Source organism: Plectropomus leopardus, chromosome 6 (genome assembly GCF_026936395.1).
Source record: "Plectropomus leopardus strain MGB_pleo_1.0 chromosome 6, ASM2693639v1, whole genome shotgun sequence".
NCBI lineage: Eukaryota > Metazoa > Chordata > Actinopteri > Perciformes > Serranidae > Plectropomus > Plectropomus leopardus.
Window position 1 is genome coordinate 4,357,103 of NC_142181.1, and position 24,937 is coordinate 4,382,039.

The following is a 24,937-nucleotide window of genomic DNA, read 5'->3' on the forward strand; positions in this document are numbered from 1 at the left end:
TACAAAAACGTTTTTTGGGAATCGTCATTGAGGTTAGATAGCGTAGATAACACTGAAACCTTGACTGTTGTGATTAAACTAAAGAGCACGGACTCTATCAGGGCAAATAAAATAGATTTAATGGTATAATTGTACAAGCATTTTCCATTTTATATATAACCAGGTTATATTAGAGATATACGAATCACATTTATTGTTACTGTTATTATCAGTAGTAGCTGCAGCTGTCACGTATGAAGGACTGAAACCATCAAAAATCAAAAATAAATACAGAAATGTCTCAATAAAAAGATGAAAATGCCAATATTTATTTAATTTTCCATGTTACTTATCAATGTATTAATTTTCACATTTAATTTTCATTTTATTTATCAATTTATTCATTTTCATATTTATTTTCTTTTATGTATTATTTTCCACTTTGCGAATAAATTCCCCATTTTTATTTAATTTCCCCTTTTTTTCCATTTCACGTTTATTTTTTTGTGTAATAATTGTTTGTCAACTGTTTGCCTGTTGGTTGATCAATATCAGATCTCACAGGTATCAGTCCTCTGTAGTTCTGTTGTACCTGCATTAGAGGATATACAATGAATAGTATTTTACTGAGGCTGCAGTATTTAAAGTTGTTTTGTTTTTGTTTTTTTAAAAAAAAGCAAAACATTCTCACTAAGGTGTTTACACGACCAATGAAAATAAATATTCCACATTTTTTTCTGTTTACATGCAGAAAAAACATGGAATATCGATATTAATTATTATTATTTTTCATTTTTACAGACGGTCATGAATTGTAAAATCTGCAGTTCTTCCGTAGTTTTTGATCTCATGCTACCTGTGTTATGTTGTTAACACAGTTTTTTTTAATCTCGCCACAATTATCTCGAGATCTCGCGAAAACGTTTGTGTACGGCCTCTAAGGGCTTTTTAAGTTTTAGCGTGAATGGAGCGACGAATGTTTTAGCTTTTCTAAGTGACTGAGAGAAAATGCACGACCCTCCCTCCAACATACATATTCGTATTTTTTGTATATTCATAGCAAATACAGACGCCAATGAGCAAACAGCACAGGAGTCACCACGAAAACAAACAGCTAATTTCTGAAGCAAAATGCAAACCTTCCACAAAAAAACAAAAACGCGTCATCAGCAGCTGTGTGCACCTTGGCAGAAAACATGAAAAAAACATGATAGTAATTAAAATAAATGCAAAATATTACAATTTAAACTTGAAAGTCCCTCCCTTAAGCCAAATCAAAAACATAGCTCCCTCCTCTGTGCCTAAAAATTATTTAAAGTGCCTTTCCCTGTTTTGCACATCTTATCCCCTCTTATAAATAACAAATTTTCACTTAGTTCTTTCATGTTAAATTAGATTAGCTGGTTATTTTTCTCCTGGATTTCCTGTTTATGAATTTTGATTTCCTGTAGGTGGTGCTGAGGTCATACAAAACATCACCCACTTATTTCCTGACAAATTAAACTATAAGTCAGGGGCTCTACTAAAAACTGGAGTTACTACAGTTTTCATTATTATTATTATTATTGTTATTATTATTTTTTTTATTTTTATTTTTATTTTTATTTTTATTTTTATTTTTATTTTTATTATTATTTTTTGATTGAATTTTCTTTTTCTTCCATTTTTAATCTGTTTTTCTTTTTTTTCCATTTCAGTGTTTCAGCTTGTTTTCAGAGTGCTTATTTCACTTTAGTTTAAACGTTTTAAAAATGTCTACTTTTAGTTGAGTTTCAGTATAAGTCTAGTTTTATTTTTATTTTTTTTCTCTCTGAAGCCAACTGAATTAAAATCATGCGGACATCCCAGTCTCAATCACACACACACACACACGCACACACACACACACACACACACACACACACACTCAAGATATCCTTGTCCCATATTTTATTCATTATATTTTGTAATACATATACAGTATATGTGTGTGTGTGTGTGAACCTAAAATGTTTGTTTATGGATAACAAATTATCCCATTTAAAAAAAATTAACAACACAGTTCAAATATTACTATTAATATAACAGATTATATATTTAATTGTAAAATTATGAGCGTTGCAGTTTTTAAAAACATGACATCAAAATCAGGTTTTACTGCAAGTACACTTGAACATACAAGGAATTTGACTTGGTGTTTTGGTGCAAAACATGCAGGAAGAATAAAAATATAAACTTTACAAAGAACATATAAGATTAAAAAAATATATAAAAGCAATAATTATGAAAATAGAATATAAAGGACATAAAATGTAAATAAAAAGGTGCAATATACCATTTATATACCATATATGACTTTTTAAAATATATTTTTATGTACCATATTATATATTCTAATAGACAAATTATTTTACACTTAAAAAAATAATGGATTAAAGTTTCATCAGCCTGCCCACAGAAAGACTTTTCAACACCTGAATACCTGGAAATTATTAAATTTATCAGCACCAGCAACACAATGACATCATTGTCTCAGGGGGAATCACTGTTTATTTTTATTTTATTTTATACGATTCGATAAAATCCCATAAAAATAGAGGCTAAAAAAACAGTGTCACTTTAAAATGTTACAAGTTTAAAGGAAGTCATTAACTAAAAACGGGGAGAAAAAAAGATGTTCAGCTAACGAGGTACGTCACTTCCGGGATGTATGGCAGAGCAAAATGACAGCTGGTTGTTTTCATCAACAAGGAAAATTCAAAGTAGACATCAGAGGTATGTAGAGCGACGACCTTCTGTTTTATCGCTTTTTCGGGCGTCCTCTGAGCATATTGTCATTAGCTGCTGGTTATTGAAAGTATATTTATATCGCTGCCATCTGAAATCCATCTCGGGCTCCATCGAGCTGCTGCTGGGGGTCACACTCACTGATGCTGAGTCTGGACTGGACACTGTCTGCACCCTGGCTGTCAACACCCGGCAGCCTGCACCTTTTATTCAGCTGTTAAATGCTGTTTCCTTTAAACGGGGGTATAATTTGGAAAAGTGTTGTAACTGTCTGAACAGGGTTAGCTTTATTTTTTTTTAGTAAAGAACCAAACTTCATTTAGAAATCTGTAAATTTATACATGTCTGAGCCACATCGGCCTATTTATAAAATAAAAACACAAATATAAGCCGATTTTCATATCACCAGCAGTTATTCATCAGTTCGGCGTAGATTCTTTAAAAAAAAGTCTGACTTACAACAATAAAATATCAACTTTTATTATCGGTCTGCCTGTTGTTACCAGGACCACTTTTCCTCGAACTGATAGAAGTTGGTGAGGTGCTATAGCTAGGAAATCAGCTATAAAAGTATACATTTTGTCAAAATAATCATTGTTTTATCAAAAACATGTATGCCGAATTTACAAGAAATTTGTGCTAAATCACATATCGCCAGCTTTTAAAACCTATTTGATTCATACACTTACTGATAAGTATAAATGTATAAAATTACGAAAATGCAAAGGGCATTTGGTATAGCGGGCTCACCGTGAAACAGAAGGAGCCGAACTGCATTCAAAAATCTGCGTCCTTAAAGATGCCCGTACTTTATCGGCTGAGTTTCAATGTGACAAAAGCACCTAAGATATTTTACGAAACAGCAGGAGTTAGACGTCAGGTCGGCGTGTATCTTACATAATAAGTAGCAAAAATATTGCAATAAAATATTAACTTTTGTAATCTGTATGGCTGTTGCCGCCGCGATTGTTTCACACAATAGCCGTTACCCCGCGAGAGGCTCTAGCTTGTAAACCGGACATTTCGTTGAAATAAGTATTGTTTTGGTAAAAAAGATATATGCCGAATTTAAGAGAACTTCATGCTTAATCGATTATTATAATTCTTTTATAAACTATAAAATGTCTACATGTGCTGATAAGCTAGGAGACATGAAATTGCCAGAATTCAAATGGATGTTCGGCGTCAGAAACACTTATCTTCACTTCTCTTCTTTTTTATTCAAACGTCTGTCTTACTGAATAATCATCAGTCACTGAGTATATTGTCACTGACAGATAATTGTGTCCTGTTTTGTTAACCCTTGTGGGGACATTTCTGTGTGGTTTCTATCTTTGCTGTGCAGACAGTCTGGCTGTCCACAGTAGCACTGTGCTCTACTTCTGGGAATTTAAATGTGCTTCCATGCTCTTTGGATTATATTGATGCTGGCAAATGGATAACAAGGTAGAAACTGATCTTTGACTTTTTGTCCTCCAGTGTCATGTGGTGAACAGCGTCCAAGTCCTCCTTGTTCTGGTCTGTCCAGAGCAAACACTGACAACTGACCAAAGAGGGACCAGCATTTCTACTGGAGACATCTGTCCGCCCCACCAGCCACTCTGGAGTAAGACACTGTTTGACAGCGCTATCGAGCGTCCCTTTCATCTTCAAAATAGACAGCTTTGTCCTGTGTTAAATGACATTTCCTTTCATTTCCTTGACAGGCCGTCAGTACAAACACAGAAGAAGACAGTGAGCAGTGATACTGGTCAAGTCAAGGGAAACGTCTCTCCAGGTAAGACACTTTCTGTCATGTCTTTTGTGCTTTAACCACATTCACTTGGAAATTATACAAAAAGAAGAAAAAGGTGATTTCTATTAAACACTTGGCATGCATGTTGTATTGGATCTGTGCTCTTTTTTGTCTCATATGAGTAAAAATTATTTATTTATTAGCAAAAGAGTGACAAATTGCTTTCTTACATTACCACAATTTACTGCGCCGCATTTTAGTCAAATAACATATTGTAACAGGATCCTTTTATTTTATTTCTGCAAAACCACTACATAATTTATGCTTCCCTGCAGCAGATTCCACAGCGAGGCTCTGCCCACCCAGCATCTTAAAACACACACAGATACGCATCATTGTATTTATAGAAACTTCAGTGATAAGTTAAGTCAAAGGGGCCGTTTTATTTTGAAAAGCATAAAAAACAGCTTTCTTGTTTCAGTCCTTCAGGCAAATTCAGGGATGTTTAGATGGGACAGCGTCCCTGCGGTTTGCTGATAAAGAGCTGAGGACACTTCCTCGTGTCCCCGTCTGCTCCCATTATCATCCGAACCTCTCATAAAAAGAAATGCAGTATTTTATCAGACATGGCCACTCTTGTGTTTCTGCATGGTCGGCTGATTTATACAGACAGGACACGAGGAAGTGCAATGGTTTATTTAAAAATATGCTTTATGCTGAATATTTTAGTAATGATTGAATAAGGTATTGCACGTAAATAAATGAAATAAATGATTAGTGTCATAATCAGGTCCAGACCGAACACCAGGCCGCAGTGTTTGTGTGTGAGAGACAGAAAATGAGAATATTAGTTAATATTCACCACACTGTAAAAAAAACAAACATTATTGTTTAAAAGCTAGTGTTAAAGCTAGTGTCTGGTCTGTCAGAACATTTTAAGTTGACTGAATTTATTCAACAAGTTGAGGTAATTTTCTAATAATTCAACTTTTCTTCTCAAATTGATGAAATATGATAATCTGTCAGGCAGATAATCTGTCGACCCCTACTTTCTACAGTGTAAAGTCTTTGCAGTTAACATTTTTTACAGGCTTCCCACACACTTTAATTGACAAAATTTCATTTTTTTCCAATTATTTTTAAGGACCCATAACACAATATTCATGACCATTCTCACAAACATAGCTCCATCTGAAATTGCAGTAAATATACAAAGTAGGAATGGGATGATGACAGCAAACTTTCGTTTTATTTTTCTTTTCTATTAAATACGTATGTGTCCCTTTGTATCGGTCTGTGTCCCCTCTCTAAATTCTGAGGTTTTTTTTGGGTTTGTGAACAGAGCACAGGCGGAGCACTCCATATATTTATATGTTTTTTTTCCCTCAGCAGCAGTTTGTTATTCGTGGGGTTGATAATTGACATGTTGATCAGTTCAGATCAATGGATGAGAGGAGCAGCTGCTGCGAGTGAATGCAAACTTTAGACTCAATAGATTTAACAGTTAAGTTTCACTTTCACTGCACCTCATGTTCTGCTGCTCCATCTGTGCCCAGAGTACATGTTGCACTCTGAGAATGTGGTGCTAGAAATAACTTAACAGTACATATATATATATATATATATATATATATATATATATATATATATATATATATATATATACACACATTGGTGCATATTAGAGCTACAGTTAATAACATTACACATAAAAACAAAATTATATGAATGACAGTTTTACTATTTGCATGACTTTTTTCAGTCCTGTAAAACAAAAATTTGAAATTTCATGACTTATCCTGGTTTTTGGTGACTGTGGGAACTCTTTTAGGAGTAATTGAGACTATGACAGAAACATTTTACAGCTAATGCCAAATGTGTGTAGATATATTTGTTTCTACTTGCTCAAAGTATTTATATTTTTACCTGGTGTGGCAAAAGTAGCATTCAATTTTTGACTTTGAAACGTGTATTTTTGCGATGATTATTTGATCAATTGTGGATTTGCTCCCTATTTTAGATTTATATCATCTTAATTAAACGTAGGCAAAAACAAAATAAAAAAGATTAGAACGTTATCTTGGTGTCTGAGTGACTGTCAATGACAATTTTCACAATTTTCTGATACTTTATAACTCAAAGATTAATTTATCATTCATGAAAATAAACATTAGACTTATATGCAATAAGAAAAAATCTTTAGTGGCAATCCTTGTATAAACTCTTCTTTTTTTGTTAAACAACTACTCAGCTAACAATATTTGGTTATAAAAACGTTTTGAGAATGGTACAATGTAACAAATGCAATGTTTTAGTAATGTTTTCTTTTAGTTCCCAAAACATTCTTCTTAAAGTTAAGGTAACATTCTCTATAAGCATAAAAAATGTTAAAAATGTTTTATTATGTTATCGTTAACATATCACATTACATTTTAATTTTAAAAAATGTTCTGTAATCTCAAAAATGTTGTGAATGTTGCTTTGAAAACGTTCTTCCTTTGTTCTCGTGTAACATTGTGGTAACGTTTAAAAAATAACATTCTAGAATGTTGCAGTTAAAATGTTACGTCTTTGTCATCTTTTAACCTTAAAGGAACATTATTTAAAATGATAAACATCATTAAAACGATCTTTGAACAATAAATTAAAATGTTTTCTTTAAACATTATTGTAACTTGTAGGTAACGTTAGCCAGTGAGTTGAGTTGTCCACGTGTAGACGGCTCATCACTGTGGATGTCTCTCTCTGTCCTCTCCCAGCTGAGGGGGACGCTGTCCAGCGTTACGGAGCCATGGAGCCACCAGAGGACGGTCGTACCTTTGTGGAGGTGATGACCGAAAAGTACAGCCCGGAGAACTTCCCGTTACGCAGAGGGCCCGGTATGGGAGTGGTGGTGGTTCCCACTGCAGGTTCTCAAGGCTCCCCTATGAAAGGTGAGCCACACTGCAGGGGTCGACCGATATCGTTTTTTCAAAGCTGACAGGATACAGATTATTAGTAATTTATGAGGCCGATAACTGATATTTGGAACCGATATGCATTAACAATAAAAATGAAAATCTTTATGTAAATATTTAGAATTTGGAATATAATAAACTCCAGCACATAACTTTGTGTAAATGTCTCTAGCGAATCGAAACTGAGACTTTTAACATCAAATGCAGCATTTTTGTTTTTTTAAATGAAGTCAAATGAAAAGGTATCGTGATTTATGTATCGTGATAATATTGTATCGTCGGTTCATGGCTGACTAGCTCTCCTGCTGAGTTCAACATGGTTTTGCTGTGCATCTCTCCCTCTCTCTTTCTCTTTCTTTTTTGTCATTATTGTAATTTAATTTTTATTTACGACATGTATTGCACGTCTGTCCGTCCTTTTTCTCCTGATACAGCATTTTTACAGTTTTTCCTTAGACGATGTGAGGCTCTGAGGGCAGAGGGATGTCGAATGCTGTAAATCCCTCTGAGGCAAACTGTGTTTTGTGATAATGAATATGAGAAATAAAATTGACTTGACTTGTTGACAGTGTGGCAGTCACAGCAAAACAATAGGGTTAACCCCTGATGGGTCAATAGTTTACTGTGTTCTTTCATTACGACAGTGTTCCAGGGTTTTTTTGTTTTTGTTTTGCTTTGCAGTCTACGCAAATTAATGTTGCACAATGGAAAATCATCAGCCATCGGTGAATATCATCGTATTTGCAGATAACAGTCAACTAGGGGAAAATTGGCCAACACCGATGTCTGGCAGATAAATCTGTACATCACAACAGCTACTCCTGATTTTCCTCTCATACCTCTCGTTTTGACGGGATTGGTTCCTTAGTTTTGTGACGTAACAAATCCTAGAAGTCTGAATCTGTGTTTTTAAGACTGTAATTGGTATATATACATGGTATTAACTGCTAATTTTGTCAATGATATGTATCAAAGCACATTAAAAAACACCATCTGGACATGCTCACAAGGGTAAAAACTTGATTTTCACCGGAGGGCGACTTTAACAAATCCCAGCTTCCTGTGACTCATTATGTTTAATCTCAAATCCACTTTACTCACATGAAAAAAACTTTGAAAACCCTCTTTTTTTCTGTATGAGCCGTCCCCTCTGTCAGACTAATCCTCATTAATCCTCCTTTCCGCCCTCTCCCACCTCTCCTGTAGACCGTCTCAACCTGCCCAGTATTTTGGTGTTGAACAGCTGTGGGATCAGCCGGGCAGGAGAGCAGGCTGAGATCGCTGCTTTCTGTGCCCATGTCATGGAGCTGGACCTGTCTCACAACAAGCTGCAGGACTGGCATGAGGTGCCGTCTCTGGGTTTATTAACATTACTTAATCGTGATAAGGCTGGTTATATCTGTGTTTTATTTATTGTCAACAAACCCTGTATCACAATGTTCAAAAAGTGAGATCAGTCTTTTAGTTTTTGGTTTAAATTTGTGGTTTCCTAATGGAATTGAATGGAATTGAATTGAATTGAATTGAATTGAATTGAATTGAATTGAATTGAATTGAATTGAATTGAACATGATTGATTGAAATTTATTTAAAACACGTATAAAAGGAAAGAAACTCTAATAATGTATTATGTGTGATAATTGTCTTGTTTCAGATCAGTAAAATCGTGTCCAACATCCCCAACCTGGAGTTTCTGAACCTGAGCTCTAACCCGCTGGCAGGAAACACCCTCGAGCCGCGCTGTGCTGAGGGTTTTTCCCGGGTCCGACGGCTCGTCCTCAACAACACTCAGGTGTCCTGGGAGACCGTGCTGCTGCTCACAAGGGAGATAACTGAGTAAGCAGCCGAATTGATCACTGCTTCTTAATTTCTCCACAGGCTGGCAAACTATTGTAACAGCACAGTACAGGCATCACCGACTGTTTCGGTTAAACAGTATTTTGGTTATTTAAAAAACCCTTTCTCCATCGGGGCTGCCAACTCCCACGCATCTGCCGTGCATCTCAGGCTTTTGGGCTCTGTCTCAAGCTCTCATGACACCGAGGAAAATCTCATGCCAAAACATAGTAAGAGCAGAGGTGGACATGTCCAACAGCCCACTCCAGCGCGTGGACATGTGCGACAGCGCTCTCCAACTGGAGCAGTTTTATAAACTGTCTGGCTCCTGCAAGCTTTTCCAACAAAACACCTGCCATTGTGCGCAACCAATTTATGCACAGAGACATGTCCGACAGCCCACTCCAGTGTCCGGAAATGTCCAACAGCTTGCTCCAGTGCGGGGCCATGTCCGACAGCCCCCTCCAGTGCGTGGAAATGTCCGACAGTTCACTCCAATGTGCGGAAATGTCCAACATCCCATTTCAGTGCGCGGACATGTCCAACAGCCCACTCCAGCACGGAAATGAGTGATAGCCAGCTCCAGTGCCTAAAAATGTCAAACACCACGTTCCAGCGTGGACATGTGCGACAGCCCGCTTCACCGCTACAAACTGTCTCGCTCCAACGAGGTTTTCCAACAAAACACCTGTCACTGCGTGCGACCAATATGCATGGTGACATGTCCGACAGCCCGCTCATCAGTCATGTAAAAAAAGTGAACGACTTTGACTCTAGAACGGCTGAGTGTTTGACAGCCACAGCGTTTCATTATGGCGAATCATGTTCTTAGCTGTTTTTTCTGTTTCTGTGTGTAAGAACAATGAAAATCCCTGTGTTATTAATTAATCAAGATAGTTTTGGTGTGAATCGCTGAGTGTTGGAGATATCGGTCGTAGGGATGTCTGCCCTCTCTCCAATGTTATGGAATTAGACGGCGCTCGGCTTGTGGTGCTCAAAGCGCAAAAAAACAAATACATTTGAAATATTTAACATCAATGTCTCTTTCCAGAAATCATGACCCAGTTACTCAAGATAATCCGCAGACCTTGTAGTGAGCAGTTTCACGAGAAAATACTTTCTTTCTGCATTTATGATGTCCTTCTGAGATGAGCTCTGGGTTTTATATCCCCCCTAATGCAGTGTTGTAGGCAGTAACATAACCAGACATTTTAATTTAGGTGGGCCTGTGAGATGCAAGATTTTCTAAAACCAAAGCATGATCTGCAGATCAACCCAAACAGTTTTTTACTCTTTATTTTAGGACCCAGGCACTTCCGTCCCACACTGTATAAATACTGCACATGTGGCCAATGGCTGAAACATCAGCGAGGTCAGTGGTCCTTGGTGAGCCAGCAGTAGATGCACGCTTTCTTCTGCGCATTGATACAGTTGGCGGCTGTAGTTCAGTAGAAAGAAAATAGTTCCTACATGAAACTGCTCATAGTAAGGTCTTTGGATTATTTTGGCGCTTTGAGCAACACAAGCACAGTACCATTTAGTTCAGTTAAACTGAAGAGAAATCAGACATTTCTACGGCCGATAACCCCTACACTCGGCAGCTCACACCAAAACAATCTGATGAATAGCACTATAAATACAAATATGTGTTTTTGATTTTGGGTTGAACTGTCCCTTTAAAGCTCACTCTGACGATGGAATATATTTGATACGATACGATACGATACGATACGATACGATACGATACGATACGATACGATACGATACGATACTATATTATATTATATTATATTATCAGTAATAATAAGAGTAAAAATAGTTTATGGAATATAATGTAATGATATAATATGGGGCACTGTGGCTCAGAGGTAGAGCGGGCAACATGTCAAAGTATCCTTGGGCAGCTGAACCCCAAATTGTGAGTGCATGTGAATGGTTACTGGGTATACGGTATGTACGGTAGCCTCGGCCACCTGTGTGTGTGTGTGTGTGTGTGTGTGTGTGTGTGTGTGTGTGTGAATGTGACGTAGTGAGAAAGCGCTACGTCAAAAGGCTGGAAAAGCGCTATACAAGTGCAGTCCATTTACCATTTGCTGTCCATTTATAGTGTAACATACTATATTTTATAATATAAGTAAGATAATAATAAGATAGAATATTAAAAATGCAATATACAAGATTCATGAATGAATTGTACACTCTTCCTCTGCTGTCGCCCTGCAGACTGGAGGAGTTGTTCCTCTGCCTTAACGAGTACAGTGATGTGAGTGCCTCCAGTGTGACCTGCCCCACCTTACGCCTGCTTCACATCACCGACAACAGCCTCCAGGACTGGGCCGAAGTCCGCAAGTTTGGCTCCATGTTCCCCAGCCTGGACACTCTGGTCATGGCAAACAACAACTTGGCCTCCATTCAGGACAGCAAGGAAATCCTGCGACGGCTCTTCCCCAACCTACGCAGCATCAACCTGCACAACTCAGGTCAGCTGGGCTGAATTATGTGTGTGTGTTTTGGTATAAGACATTTAAAACCATTAAAATGAAGTGTTTTAGTGCCCCATGATGGTTTGATTCTGGGAGAAAGCGCTGAATTGCTTCTAATTTTCAGCGTCTGGATGTAATGACTTCATAACAGCTGATAAAATTAGCACAAGTGAGTCACTATATCCTAAAATGTTATTTGTAGAGTATTGCAACAGATTGTTTCTCCTCGTCTGCTTTCATCTCACTTGTTTCTATATTGGGGAGTATCAGCGGTGAATCTATTTTTAGAGCTCCGCTGAGAGTCGAGGGGACAGAAACGATATCCAAAGACGTCTTCAAATTGACTTCAAAGCATCACTTTGTCACATCGTCTTCGCCTTCGGCACAGAAAAACATCCTACCCGCGAGTCATTTAGTCTCATTTTTAGTCTTCAACGCTTTTTTTTATAAAGACAAAAACAAATTCTGCCGACAGGCTGAGATCATTTCACTGGTTACCAGTGCAGGTTTTGTTGTTTCGGGGATTTTTATTCTGGCAGCAAAGATTACAGATTTTAACGTACTGAAATAATTACTTTTGGTTTAACAAATTCCGTAAAAAGACTAAAACCAAAAACATGCAAGTCTATCTCTGAAAACTTTCTGACTTTCCCACGCTGTCTGTGGCTCTCACCCAAAAAACCCATCAGTTTCTACTGATGATTTATTGTTTTTTTACAAAGATATCCTAAATCAGCAGGGTATTGTAATTTTTAACAAATGTTACTTAAACTGAAGTAAATTTGCTCATTTGTTGGAGACTATTTTTGGAAACAAAGTTGGTTTTCTATGTCTGACAGACACTGTACACCTCCTTCTGATACTTTACTGAACCTTACACTTATACCTTTTACTTATTATACCTCATATTTCATTAACTGTCACTGTTTCTTTGCCTGTTTGAAACAAAACTTCTCTGTTTGTCGTCAGGTCTCAACCGATGGGAGGACATTGAGAAGCTGAACTTCTTCCCCAAGTTGGAGGAGGTGCGGCTGCAGGGCATTCCCTTACTGCAGACCTACACCAACGCAGAGCGCCGCAGCCTCATGATCGCACAGTGAGTCCCGTCCATGACATCAGTAGGCAGGTTTCCATTACAGATTTGGGCAAAATTTAAGGGATATTTTTGAAATGTTGATAAAATACAATTGTGAGATGACTGTGTTTCCACTGACCTCTCTGGTGATAACATTTTAAGAAGCATGTTGATGGATGTTCAAAACATTAGCAGGTTTATTTCTATTGCAGCCACCAAACTAGACGTCATGCGAGTGATAATGGAAAGGCGAGCCTCTGCTACGAGGTAGCGGCCACATATGAGGGATTTCTGGGAGCTGATAGTCCACGATTTCAAAGAGGAATTGTGGATTTAAAACTTCCGGATGGTCCGCTCAGCTTTTGAAGAGTTATGCGATGCAATGGCAGCTCTTGTAGTGATTTTTTGACTCTTTGTTGTGCATCATGTGAACTTTAAAAGTGAGCATAAAAACTTTTTTTGCAATAAATGGAAAGTTTTTTTTAATTGACATGTTCCCATTAGGCATATTTTCTATTCGCAATTTCAATTTGCTCAATTTAAGGGTTAATGGAAACCCGCCCAGTAACAATTAAACTCCATCACAGTTGATAGAGAAGCTCTTTGCCCCTAACGGTACAGGCAGGTTTTTATTAACCCTCAAATTTCGCAAATTGAAATTGTGAATATAAAATATGCCCAAAGGAAACACATCAATTTAAAAATACCTCCCATTTATTGCAAAAAAGTTTTTATATTCCCTTTTAAAGGTCATTGATGCACAACAAGGACTGAAAGAGTTGCTATAAGAGCTGTTATTGCATCACATAACTCTTCAAAAGTTGAGCAGATCACCCAGAAGTTTTGAATCCACAGTTTCTCTGTGAAATCGTGGACTATCAGCTCCCAGAAATCCCTCATACGTGGCCGCTCCCACGTCTAAGGAGCTCTCCTTTCCATTATCGCTCCATAACTCGCCTACGTCGCCTCCGATTGGAAATAATGACGGCTAGTTCGTGGCTGCAATAGAAATAAACCTGCTAATGTTTTGAACATCCATCGCCATGTAATCGTTGTGTTTTATCGACAATTTGAAAATATTGTTTAAGTTTTGTGCAAATCTCTAATGGAAACCTGCTTTCTGAGAAGTGCTCAACATCTGAACCACAGTGGGTGATAATATGGTACATTTCAGATTCAAATATTTGTTAAAATATGTGCTTCCCCTCAGGCTCCCTTCAATATCGCTGCTAAATGGCAGCGTTGTGACTGAAAGTGAGAGAGAAGACGCAGAGAGGTTCTTCATCCGGTACTACTTAGACTACCCTGAGGAGGAGCTGCCTTACAGGTGGCTCGCACTCACTGTTTACACTTCAGCTACGATGGTATGTGTGCAAGTTTCAGAAATGTGTGTATGCTCTTAAGACTGAAAGGACAACTTCCTGCTCCTCCTCAGATACCACTCACTGGTGACCAAGTATGGGAAGCTGGAGCCGCTCGCTGAGATCGACCTCCGACCTCGCTGCCGTGCCCAGGTGGAGGTTCACTGTGAGGAAAAAGTGGAACAGGTGTGTTCAGCACGAATGAGCTTTTATTTAAGTTCATAAAAGTAGAATAAATCGAGAGGCAGAGCTCCAAATGATCCCATGTAACCTCTCTTCCCTTTGTCACTCGGCCAATCATACTTGACTTTTCTGTCCTGTTAACCCTTTAAAACCTTGAACACATCAGTTTCTTTGTGCTGCGTTCAGAACGCCTTTTACAAGCTTATTAACCCTCTGAAACCTCAGCAAATTGGGTTTTTTTTTCAAAAACATGGGAAAAAGGCAACTTGGTAAGAAATGTTCCACAAATTGCAAGAAATTAGTAAAAAGTGACACGGAAATTTCCTGAGAATTAGTTAAAGAAAGGGGAAAAATAAAAAAAAGCCCTGAGGAATAATGTCCAGAAACTATATTTATTGCATTTACAGATATCAAATTATGCTACATTAATTAAATTAATTAATTACATTACATTAATTGAAATTAAATTTCTGCATTTTTTGGGGTAATTTCCTTCTAATTTCTCTTCTTTTTTATTTTTATTTTTATTTATTTATTTATTGCTTATTTTAACATAATATTCTCTGAACTTTTTCACTATTTTTTTTGCTGATCTTTGGGCCATGTCCTCTTAAGTTGCTCATGGCCCTCTAACCATATATTTGAAGGAAAACTGCTCTTCCTCAGACTAGAATTACACTGCGAGAAGCCATCTTAAATGAATTTACTTATAATCACAAGAACAGATGGTGTGTAAGTCTAGTCTGATGAAAAGCTGTCTTGCTCAAAAAGCCACTTTTGTGCGTTAAATAAGTGATAACTGAAGCCTTGTTGCCATTTACTCATGTTTGACTCAGCACCTGCTCTAAGTTTGGATTGGATTTGCGTGCATACTTTTGCTATTGTCAAAATTAGACATAATTGCTTTCTCGAAAAAGATGTAATGTCTGTGTTCAGGTAATCCAATAACTGCAACCTTTTGATATTCTAGCAGTATGAACACAAACATTTTCGATAACTACTGATTGTGTGTGAATTTATGGTCATTTATGGCCAGAGTTGTTTGTGAATTACCGTCAGTGTACGCGTTGCCATCGACTATTGGTCCTAAAGCCACTATGTGAATTTTATGAATTTTGGCTTATCGTTCTTTTCCCAAATGTCGGTTTAAAGGCTAAAATGTGGAAATTGTTTGTCTCTGTGTTAGCTGAGCATCCGTTTGGACCAGACAGTGGCTGAGCTGAGGAAGCAGCTGACGACGGTGGTCCAGCTGTCCACCAACAGCATGAGGCTCTACTACATCGACAAGGGCAGCGCCTTCGGTCCGGAGGAAATGAAGTACAACAACCGCGCTCTCCACTCCTACAGCATCCAAGACGGTGACGAAATACTGGTGGTGCCCAAGACCAAATGAACAGCCGGTGTCCAACTGGATAACTAGAGTGACTCGTTGATTGATTGGTTAATTGGATTATTTGTTGATTGGTTAACTGAAATCGCAAAATAATTGGAAAACGCATACGGAACAGCATCAGCGGCCCACTTGTTGCAATGGAGAGAGTAAAAGAAGAAAATGATGTGAACGCCATCATGGAAATTGCACAGTGGACTACAGGTGGCTGCTGGGAGTCACCGGCTGGAAATGCAGCCATTATGTCTTTATTTATTTCAGCTTTATTTGAGGGAATCCACTGGAGTTAGGAGACAAATCTGTCACACTGGAGAACCGGCCGAGAGAGCAACTCGCAGTCAGCTAGCAGCTTTAGCAGAGGGGAGGGCGCTGCTGTACCAGCACAGCTTCACTGCAGCTCAATCTCTTAGTACACGGCATGTACCATAGCACCTGCATAGGCAAGTATTCAACACCACGGGCTTGCCCACTTGTTGCAAAAGCTACTCTGATCAGTAGTGAAAGGGGAGCAAGACTGCGGCACTTTTAAAGTGGGCGTAGTATCAGGAAGAGCTGCAGTTATTGAAGGAAAAGTCCTGCTTAAAATGGTTTATGGTAGTGATCGAAGTAGCATTTTTGGGGTTCATTTTGTTGTTCTGTGGTGTTTTTTTCTCTCTTTGTATTTTTGTGGATAATCGCCAAAGTTAAAAGATGCTACATCACATTTAGATCAACTGACAAAATGTGAGTCAGGAGTCAAAAAGCAAGGGATTCTTTAAAGAGCCATAATGACAATCAGTGTTAAATTCATCTTAAAATACACAGATTTCATAAATCTCAAAGATCCCGCCCTTAGATGTTTTAAAATGTATAAAAATGGCAAAAAAATTTATAAAAATAAATAACGTCAGAAACATAAAAATACATCCATATTTAAATACCCCCCTACAATATATGAATATGCAAATTTTGTAGTTCATTACAAAAGTTGAATTACTCGACACAGGATCTTCCTACTTCACTGAAAAGTCCAGGTGAGCGCTGAGAGACAGTATCAAACCCTGCACAGTGACGGTCAAACATCCAGGTGGACTGTAAAGTAACAACAAGCAAAAGTGGAGGAGGACTTTCAATAAAGTTGAAATAGTTGAGGCAGGTTAAATAAGAAACGGTCGCACAAAAAGGAAAATGACACCACTTTATGACAAAATGGCTTGCAGGAGTGCAGTGATTATAGATCGATGATATTTAACAGTGTAAACAGTATTTTAGAGTTCATGTTTTCTTTATGCCGTTATGTGTTTTCCACGTTTTTTTTCCTGGGCGTTGAGAAGACCTTTGGGGAGTACGTGTCGTCAGGGCCATCGTTATGAGCGATGCAGTCTTTATAAACCTGCAGTAAGAGTTGTGTCCACTTTTTCGGCAGGAAGTCAAAAGCATTTTCAGTGGTTGTTGGGCTTTGCCAGGGTTGTAGCTGGTTTTGTTTGTGATTTTCTTAAGACTCAGCTGCAGGTTGGAGAGCGATCGGTTCGGGGACTTCAGAACTTCTTCTCTACTCTTTGCAGATGATGTGGTTGTTTTGGCTTTATCAGACCGTGACCTCGAGCGTGCACTGGGGTGGCGTGCAGTTGATGTGAAGTGGTCAGCGCCTCCAAGTCTGAGGCCAAGGTTTTCTGTCAGAAAACGGTGGATTGTCCCCTCTGGATTGGGAGAGAGTTGCTGCCCCAAGCAAAGGGATTTAAATGTCTCGGTGTCTTGTCACGAGTAACCCCTAAATTCCACCGGGTCAGTCAATGCCACGTTGCAACCATGGCACAGCACAGCACAGCACAGCACAGCACGGCCCCTGGAGCCAGTTGCGTTCAGATAATGCTTGTGATTCCACCGGGCAAGCCTCTGAGCGTCTCAGCAGCGTCCCGGACACGACTCCCAACTTTTCTCCGTGGAGCGTCAAGCCGCCAAGAGCAGATCGTACCAGGCAAGAAGTCGAGCAGCGGTGCATCCAGTCAATTTTAAGGATAAAACGCCTTGCAGGCACTCGGGATCATGTTTTGCTTAAATAACGTTACATAAATAGTATCCGCTCCTTCCACCAGCCCTCTGTATTCTGTCCATCAGGAGAATTAATGCTCCTGCTAACGGGCGCTGCACATGAAATAGACAGAAAGTACATAATAATTCAAAACAGCACTGTATTTTTAACAAGAACACAGATAAAATCTCCTACATACCTAGGCTTATTTTATTCATAATTAAATTAAATTATTAAATTATTCATCTGCATGATTTTTAAGGTGGATATGTTTTTAACTTAAACAGCCACAAATCTTCAATCTATTCCATTTTTAACTGGATTTTTTATACTGATCTGTATAATTATCAAGATGAGCATGTTTGTTGACTGAAACACGGCTAAAATTCTTTGATCTGCTCGGTTCCTGGCTGGACTGTAGGCTGCAGCACAACAAAGTGGGTAAAAATATCAATAAACAGAATTTAAACAGACAGAAAAGGAAAGCATTTATATATGTAGGCTACTCAGCCGAGGTATAATCCCCAAAATCATTGTAAAATGACCACAAAATCAAGGGAAATTGATGAAAATAAGCACAATCTCATTAAGTCTACAGTATCAGCTGGCAGGATGCTCCGTTTCTGAAATGCTCACAGACGCTCCCGGTGGGATATAGAGCTGCGTGGAGGACAGAGCAAAACAGCGTCACAGACGTAATGTCATCAACACGCTGCTGGTGGAATTAAGGGGTTTGGGTGAAATTTATATGGATATTCGGGTTGGCGTAGTGTCAGCAGTTATGTTAGTAGTCAGTCTATGCTGCGACCATCACCTGTGGTCGTGAGCTTTGGGTAGTGACCAACAGAATGAGATGGCAGATACAAGAGTTTCCTCTGCAGGATGACTGGTCTCAGCCTCAGAGATCGGGCGAAGAGCTCAGACATCTGGAGGAAACTTGGAGTCAAAAAGGGGCAAGTTGAGCTGGTTTGGGCATCTGATCAAGCAGGCTGCTCTCATTCCCAGGTCATCAAATACCAGCACTTTGTCCTGCCCCTCTGCATGGGATATTGACGCCAAAGGCACTCTTTAACGTCTTTATGCGCCAAACTTTCAGCTAACTCCAATGTGGAAGTTTGTGTCGTGTGTGAAACCAAACATCAGTTTTGTTCTAACGTAATAATACATAATTTAGGTACAGTCGTTGCACCTTGATGTCACTCGACTTATGTATTTCCACTACATTATGTCTCACAACCCAGTGCAGGATCTTTTTTTAAACCTAACCAAGTAGTTTTGTTCCCTAAACAGAGCCACGACCGTATCACAGCATTAATCACGTTTTTTTTTTTGTTTGTTTTTTCAGTGTGGGCAATGCACCTTGTAAAAGTAGGAGGGTTCCAGTAACCCTCAAATTGCTCAAATTGAAATTGCGAATACAAAATATGCCAATTTCTAAAAAAAAAAAAAAACAAACTCCCATTTATTGCAAAAAGTTTCTACACTTGCATGAGGTGGTATTTCAGGCGATTTGAAAAAGCCGTATTTCACAAAACTGCAATGGAAACACTTTTTGTTAACTTTTATAGGTCACATGAGGCTATGGCTATGTGCTTGTCGGTGCTCCCGCAATTGTTTGACATTTCGAAAATATCGCTTAAGTTTTGCTCAAAACTGTAATGGAAACCTGCCTAATGTGTATGATTTAATAGCATTTTACATTTTTTTAACATGTGCATCACACAGATAAGTTAAAGGCTACCTTCTGCGTCTCTCTTAGACGCTGAGAGGACAATTTAATGACCTGGGAATGACAACGGGTTGGATCAGGATGCCCCCTGGATAATATCCATTGGAGGTTTCAGCTCACACCCAACTGGTTGGAGACCCTGCGGTAGAACCAGAACATACTAGAGAGATTATACATCTCATGTAACGTGGGAATGCCTCAGGGTCACTCAAGAGGAGCTGAAACTGCTGCTGGAGAGGGATGTCTGGATTACCTTTCTTAGCCTGCAGCAACTGCAACCCGCCCCCAGATAAGTGGCCGAAAATGGATGTTTGGATGTTTGTTTAATCGGATGTTACTGTGTTTCTTATTACAAAACTGTATGCACACGTGCACACTCACACATGCCCACACAGCATCAGCATCACCACAAAGCAGCTGTAGTGTCACATCATGTGCTGCCCCCTGCAGGTGCCATTGTGTCCCTGCTACTACCACATGAGGGTTTATTTATTTATTTATATTTAGAAAGAAGTGACTCTTTAACACACACACACAGGTACCCAAAAGACAGTCTTTGTTGCACATTTGGTGCGGGAGCAGTAACGTCTATATTTAAAAGATCATGTAAATGCAGGTTTGATTATATTCATCCACCCGTCCGTCCATTAGCTAAACGTGCTTATCCAGATCACGTTAATTTATTTGAGCACATTACAGTTCGTCAGTAACTTGTGCGTTCATGGTCATTTTAAAGGCTCATGGTCGAAATGTGTTTTCATGAAAATCAATAATTTTGCATATTATTTCTCTTTTTTTTTTTTTTTTTTTTGCTCTTCTGTATTTCAGGTTATTATTTCAGCTTTTAAAAAGAGAGCACGCCGGACTTTTTTTATTAGTGTAAGTCATATCATTTCATAATTTCTTTAATTACTTATACTAATTACTTATTAACTTACATATGATCTTGTTTTATGGACCTTTAAATGCTTAATCAATGTATTTACTTTACCGTGTATTTAGAATTTTTTAAAGAATATTATCAGTAATTCTCCTCGAACAGATACTGATCTCAGTTCAGTGCATCTGTATGCATCTTTAAAGGGATAGTTTGGATCTATTGAAGTGGGTTTGTATGAGGTACTTACCCATAGTCACTGTGATGAATATAGTAGAGATTAATCAGAGTGCCCCCAGTTTGGAGAAGCAGGCAGGAGTACCGACATGGTTAATAACTGCTGTGGATGGGGCCCGCACTAAAACATGTTGTAGTATTTTAAGTATGCTTTATGTATAATATAGTATGCTAATTTTAGAATATTTTAACTGCATTACCTTTCTGTCAGACTGCAATTCACAGTGGGGAGCTGAAGCCATTATGTTGCTCAAAACCAGATCCCATTGAAAAAAACAGTAATTTAACATTGCTGAACACGGGAGCTGCTGGTTGGCCACAACCTCAATCAGGTAGTTTGTCTATGTTATTGTGTAGCTTTGGCATTTAAAAGGGTTAATTTGGATGACCCAAAGTCACATAATAACACAAACTAACTTACTGAAGGAGGCAGCAGTAAACAAGCAGCTTCTGTGTTCAGAAAGCTTAAATTATTGTTTTTGTCAATGGAGTCTGGTGACTTTGACGACAGCATAAGTCGGAAACTGGAGCCGTTAACGGCTTTCCTGTCAGAGTTAGTGGCTGTCTGACGGACAGGTAAAGCACTGAAAATATTCTGTAACATATGCTTTAATTGATATTAAATTCTTTAGGTGGCTAAGATCTTTTTTTTTTGCTGACCCCCATCCACAACAGTACATTGCTATGTTTCTGTGTGCTCCTGCTGCTTCTCCAAACTGGGGTCATGCAGACTGACATTTACTGTATATAATAAACTCACTATGGCTTAGTATCTCATACAATCCCACTTTAAAAAATCTGAACTATACCTTTAAACTGCCCTCTATTTAGTGAAATACTTCTTTATGCCTCTATATCAGTATATTTTATGGTACACATTATCGTATTCTACATTTTGCTTCATCTTGCACAGAATTACCTCCACCAAAGACAGCTCCATAGGGTATTATCATTGTTATAATGTGGAATATATATAGTGTATGCATTTATTTTATTATACAGCATCCACCCTGTATAAGAGGAGCATTGGTATCTATTGATTTTTCCTGTAGCAAGCAACTTAGCAGGGTCGGGGATTCCTGACAGTGCGCAGTGCTGCGACTATGGATGCAGCTGATACAGTATGTCAAGCCACTAAATTAAATATTCACATTTAGTGTTTGGAAACAAAAACCTATTTGGGATGAGCTCTCAGTTCATCCGCCGTTGATAGAAAACTCAGTGTGCTTTGGCCTCTTTTTAAACAGTGTTTTTACTCTAAATATCTCAAGTATGTAAATGCATCAGTGTATCCCTCCTCACAATATTTATGTTATAACACTACTGCTATACTTGAATATTAGAAGGTGTGATGGTGTAGCAATGACACATTAGATGAAAAGAATTACAATGCCGGGACCTGTTTCGCCCCTTTTATCACAGTAGTGCTTAATAAATGTTAGCGTAGTCTGAATCACAGCCATATAATCCAGCACAGAGAGGCAGCAGTGCAGTGCTGGCGCCCGAGTCTGAACCTTAGTATGAAGTTATAATGTCTGTGCTAATCAGCGTGAGATTTATTTATAGTGAGAACATGTATGTTTCAGAGTGCGTGATTTATTTATTTATTGGTATGCATGTTATTTACTGATTTAATGTGTTTGCGAGGAAAGTGGTCTCTGTGCCTGCTTAGATTTATGGAACAAAGAACTTAATGGGAATGTTTTTTAATACAAAGCCCAAGGAAAATATTATTATAAGTCTTAATGTAAATTTATTGTTTACTTGTTGAATTCATTTGGGATTTAGGGTTGTTTTTTTTTTTTTTAGAAAAGTATGTTGTTGTGTTATTTATCATGTCTGTTGTTTACTCTCCAATCTGCTACAAGCCGAAAATATTGGCTAAACCATTTTTTAGCCCCTGATAACTTGATTTTAGATTTAAAGTATTTCTCTGTACCATTAAAGATCCAATGAATAATAATAAAGCACCAATCAAAGGTAGAGTTAGGAAAAAGAATAATCCTTAGTTATTATTTATTAAGTGATTAACAAAACTCAGGTGATCTGCCTTGTCCAGAATGAGTGATTTAATCAGATTTGATTGACAGCAGCCTGGCAATGTAAACAAAAAAACCTAAATGTCGTCACATTTTGAGACCCGCCCCTTCAAAACATTGACAAAAACTCAGACCAAAAAAAAGGAAATACAGAATCTTCCCCTGTGAAGTATCCAAATATATTATTTTGTGTGAAAATGTTGCGTATAGGATCCCACTGCTCAAAGTGACAAACTGATAGAGAAAACTAAAAAAAGAATAAAAGAATACTTAAAAGAATACTTCACCTGCAAAATTACCATTTGTATATCAGTAACTCACTGCGTGTTTCCTTTAAGAAAAAAGTTTTTCTCGCATGCCTACATGGTGAACGGATAATCCAAAAATGGGAACATACTTCATGAATTGATTGAAGTTATATAGTATATATAAAAAAATCTATGTGCAATTTCATCCAGGTCTTATTTATTCAGTCGCATGTGCAAAACTTCCTAAATATATGCATTTTCTCAAAAAATGTTATGACTTAAAACATGCCAGAGATGGAAGTATTTTATAATATGTCATTTTAGAGTACTGTGTATTCGACTGGATTATACTGCATGAGTTGTGCAAGACTTTATGATTGGATGTTTGGGTTTAGTTTTACCGTTGTTACACGTGGACCCCATTTACTTTAATTTTATGAAGAATTTTTGTCTCTTTTTGGATTTTTCATTCACCAGTAAGTCATGAAAAACATTTTTTTCTAAATGAATTCATGGAAACAGGGGCTGAGTTATTGATATATAAATGGTAACTGTGCAGGCAAAGTGTTCCTTTAACACCTATCGGCAGTTTGTAGGATTAATTTAATTATTCTGTTATTTTGTACTGCAGTTATTGTATTACTTTGACTGACTGAAGCATCAACAGTAAACATCAGGTTTTGGTGTCAGTACCACAGACAGATACTGTGAGGCCTGCCTCTTACTCATCATTCAATAATTTTATGATGAGACATTCGTCATAGAGGCAGTGATGACAATTTCACCAGCAGTATCCTCCATTAACCAGAATGCAGTATAAACACTTCACAGGTTATGATTGTAGTATGAGTAAGAGGTGACTCATTCGATGTTAAATTCTAGATTTGCAACCACCGCTGATAACTGCGTTCATCACTTTCATACATAATGCAGAGATGAAAATGGCATTTAATGGAATATTTTAACATTTTGGGGAATTGTATGCTTTCTTGGCGAGAATTAATCAGAATCAATCGTTTCATCTAACTCACTGCTAATTTGTGTATAAGCAGATTTACAAAATAATCAAACTGTTTCTTTAAGGGAGTCCTTGAGGATGTCAAAATATATTCTTAAAATATGCATGAAATCATTCATCAAAATTCCTCAAATTGATGAGTTTTTGGTTGGATTTGCCCTTTAAATTTACGCAGGCTGAACCCATTAACTCCGTCTCTGCTCCTCAAAACCAGTGCAGCTTGTTCGTGTCGGAAGAATAAACTGAACAAAGATGACTCACACACTGAAAAGCTCTATATTTTCATTTACTTAGTTAAATACTCAACACATAATGCCAGACATCTGGCAGCGTCAGCACAGCACATCCTGTTTGAATGGAGACCTGTGAAAGTAAACAGATGCTTGCTACTCTGGATATATCTGTAAATGCACTGCTTGAGTCATCATCTGCCTCTAAATAGTGCACCACGTGGATCTCAGAAAGCTATATTTGTCTTTGATTATGGATTTTGGTCAGACTAAATGTGCAGGATTCCCAGGTTTCATCCTTACACATATACACCAGTATTTAAGCTACACATTCACTCAGCTATATGTAACACAGGACTCTTCATAATCTATGGCAATTAAAGCCTAATTGTTTTTTTTTTTTTAGGACCTATATGACATATTAAATGAAACAGAATGAGTCATATTTCTTATATTAGTGTTAGAGAAAGATCTGTCACCGAATGGTAATAAATGGCAGTCTCCCTCCTCAGAGCGTGTCACTTTGTTTTATTCAGCAGCAGCGCTGGGACCATGTCAGGGGTCCAGATGTGTTTCACAGATGGTTATGCTGCAGTATGATTTTATGACTCATTCACTTTGATGCAGATGCTCTCACACTCCAGCATGAATGACTGCTTGAGTGCTGGGACTTGGAACACGTATAGGAAACAATCTCAGACACGGCCTATCAGGAGATCTCCTTCAATATCTCACCCAGCCAACTATTACTGCAGCATATGCATTTTTATAAGGAGTGCAGGA

At 38.0% G+C, this 24,937-nt stretch overlaps 1 protein-coding gene across 1 annotated transcript; it reads left to right on the forward strand.

The window, feature by feature from the left end:
• The first annotated feature begins 2,656 nt into the window (after positions 1 to 2,656).
• Positions 2,657 to 24,665, forward strand: tbcela (tubulin folding cofactor E-like a). The gene is made up of 11 exons (XM_042487179.2): positions 2,657 to 2,733; positions 4,225 to 4,351; positions 4,452 to 4,522; positions 7,240 to 7,413; positions 8,644 to 8,783; positions 9,092 to 9,273; positions 11,497 to 11,753; positions 12,726 to 12,852; positions 14,042 to 14,158; positions 14,267 to 14,378; positions 15,562 to 24,665. Exons 4-11 carry the CDS (start codon positions 7,272 to 7,274, stop codon positions 15,766 to 15,768), a joined length of 1,284 nt encoding a protein of 427 aa, XP_042343113.2. The 5' UTR covers positions 2,657 to 2,733; positions 4,225 to 4,351; positions 4,452 to 4,522; positions 7,240 to 7,271; the 3' UTR covers positions 15,769 to 24,665.
• The last annotated feature ends 272 nt before the right edge of the window (positions 24,666 to 24,937 follow it).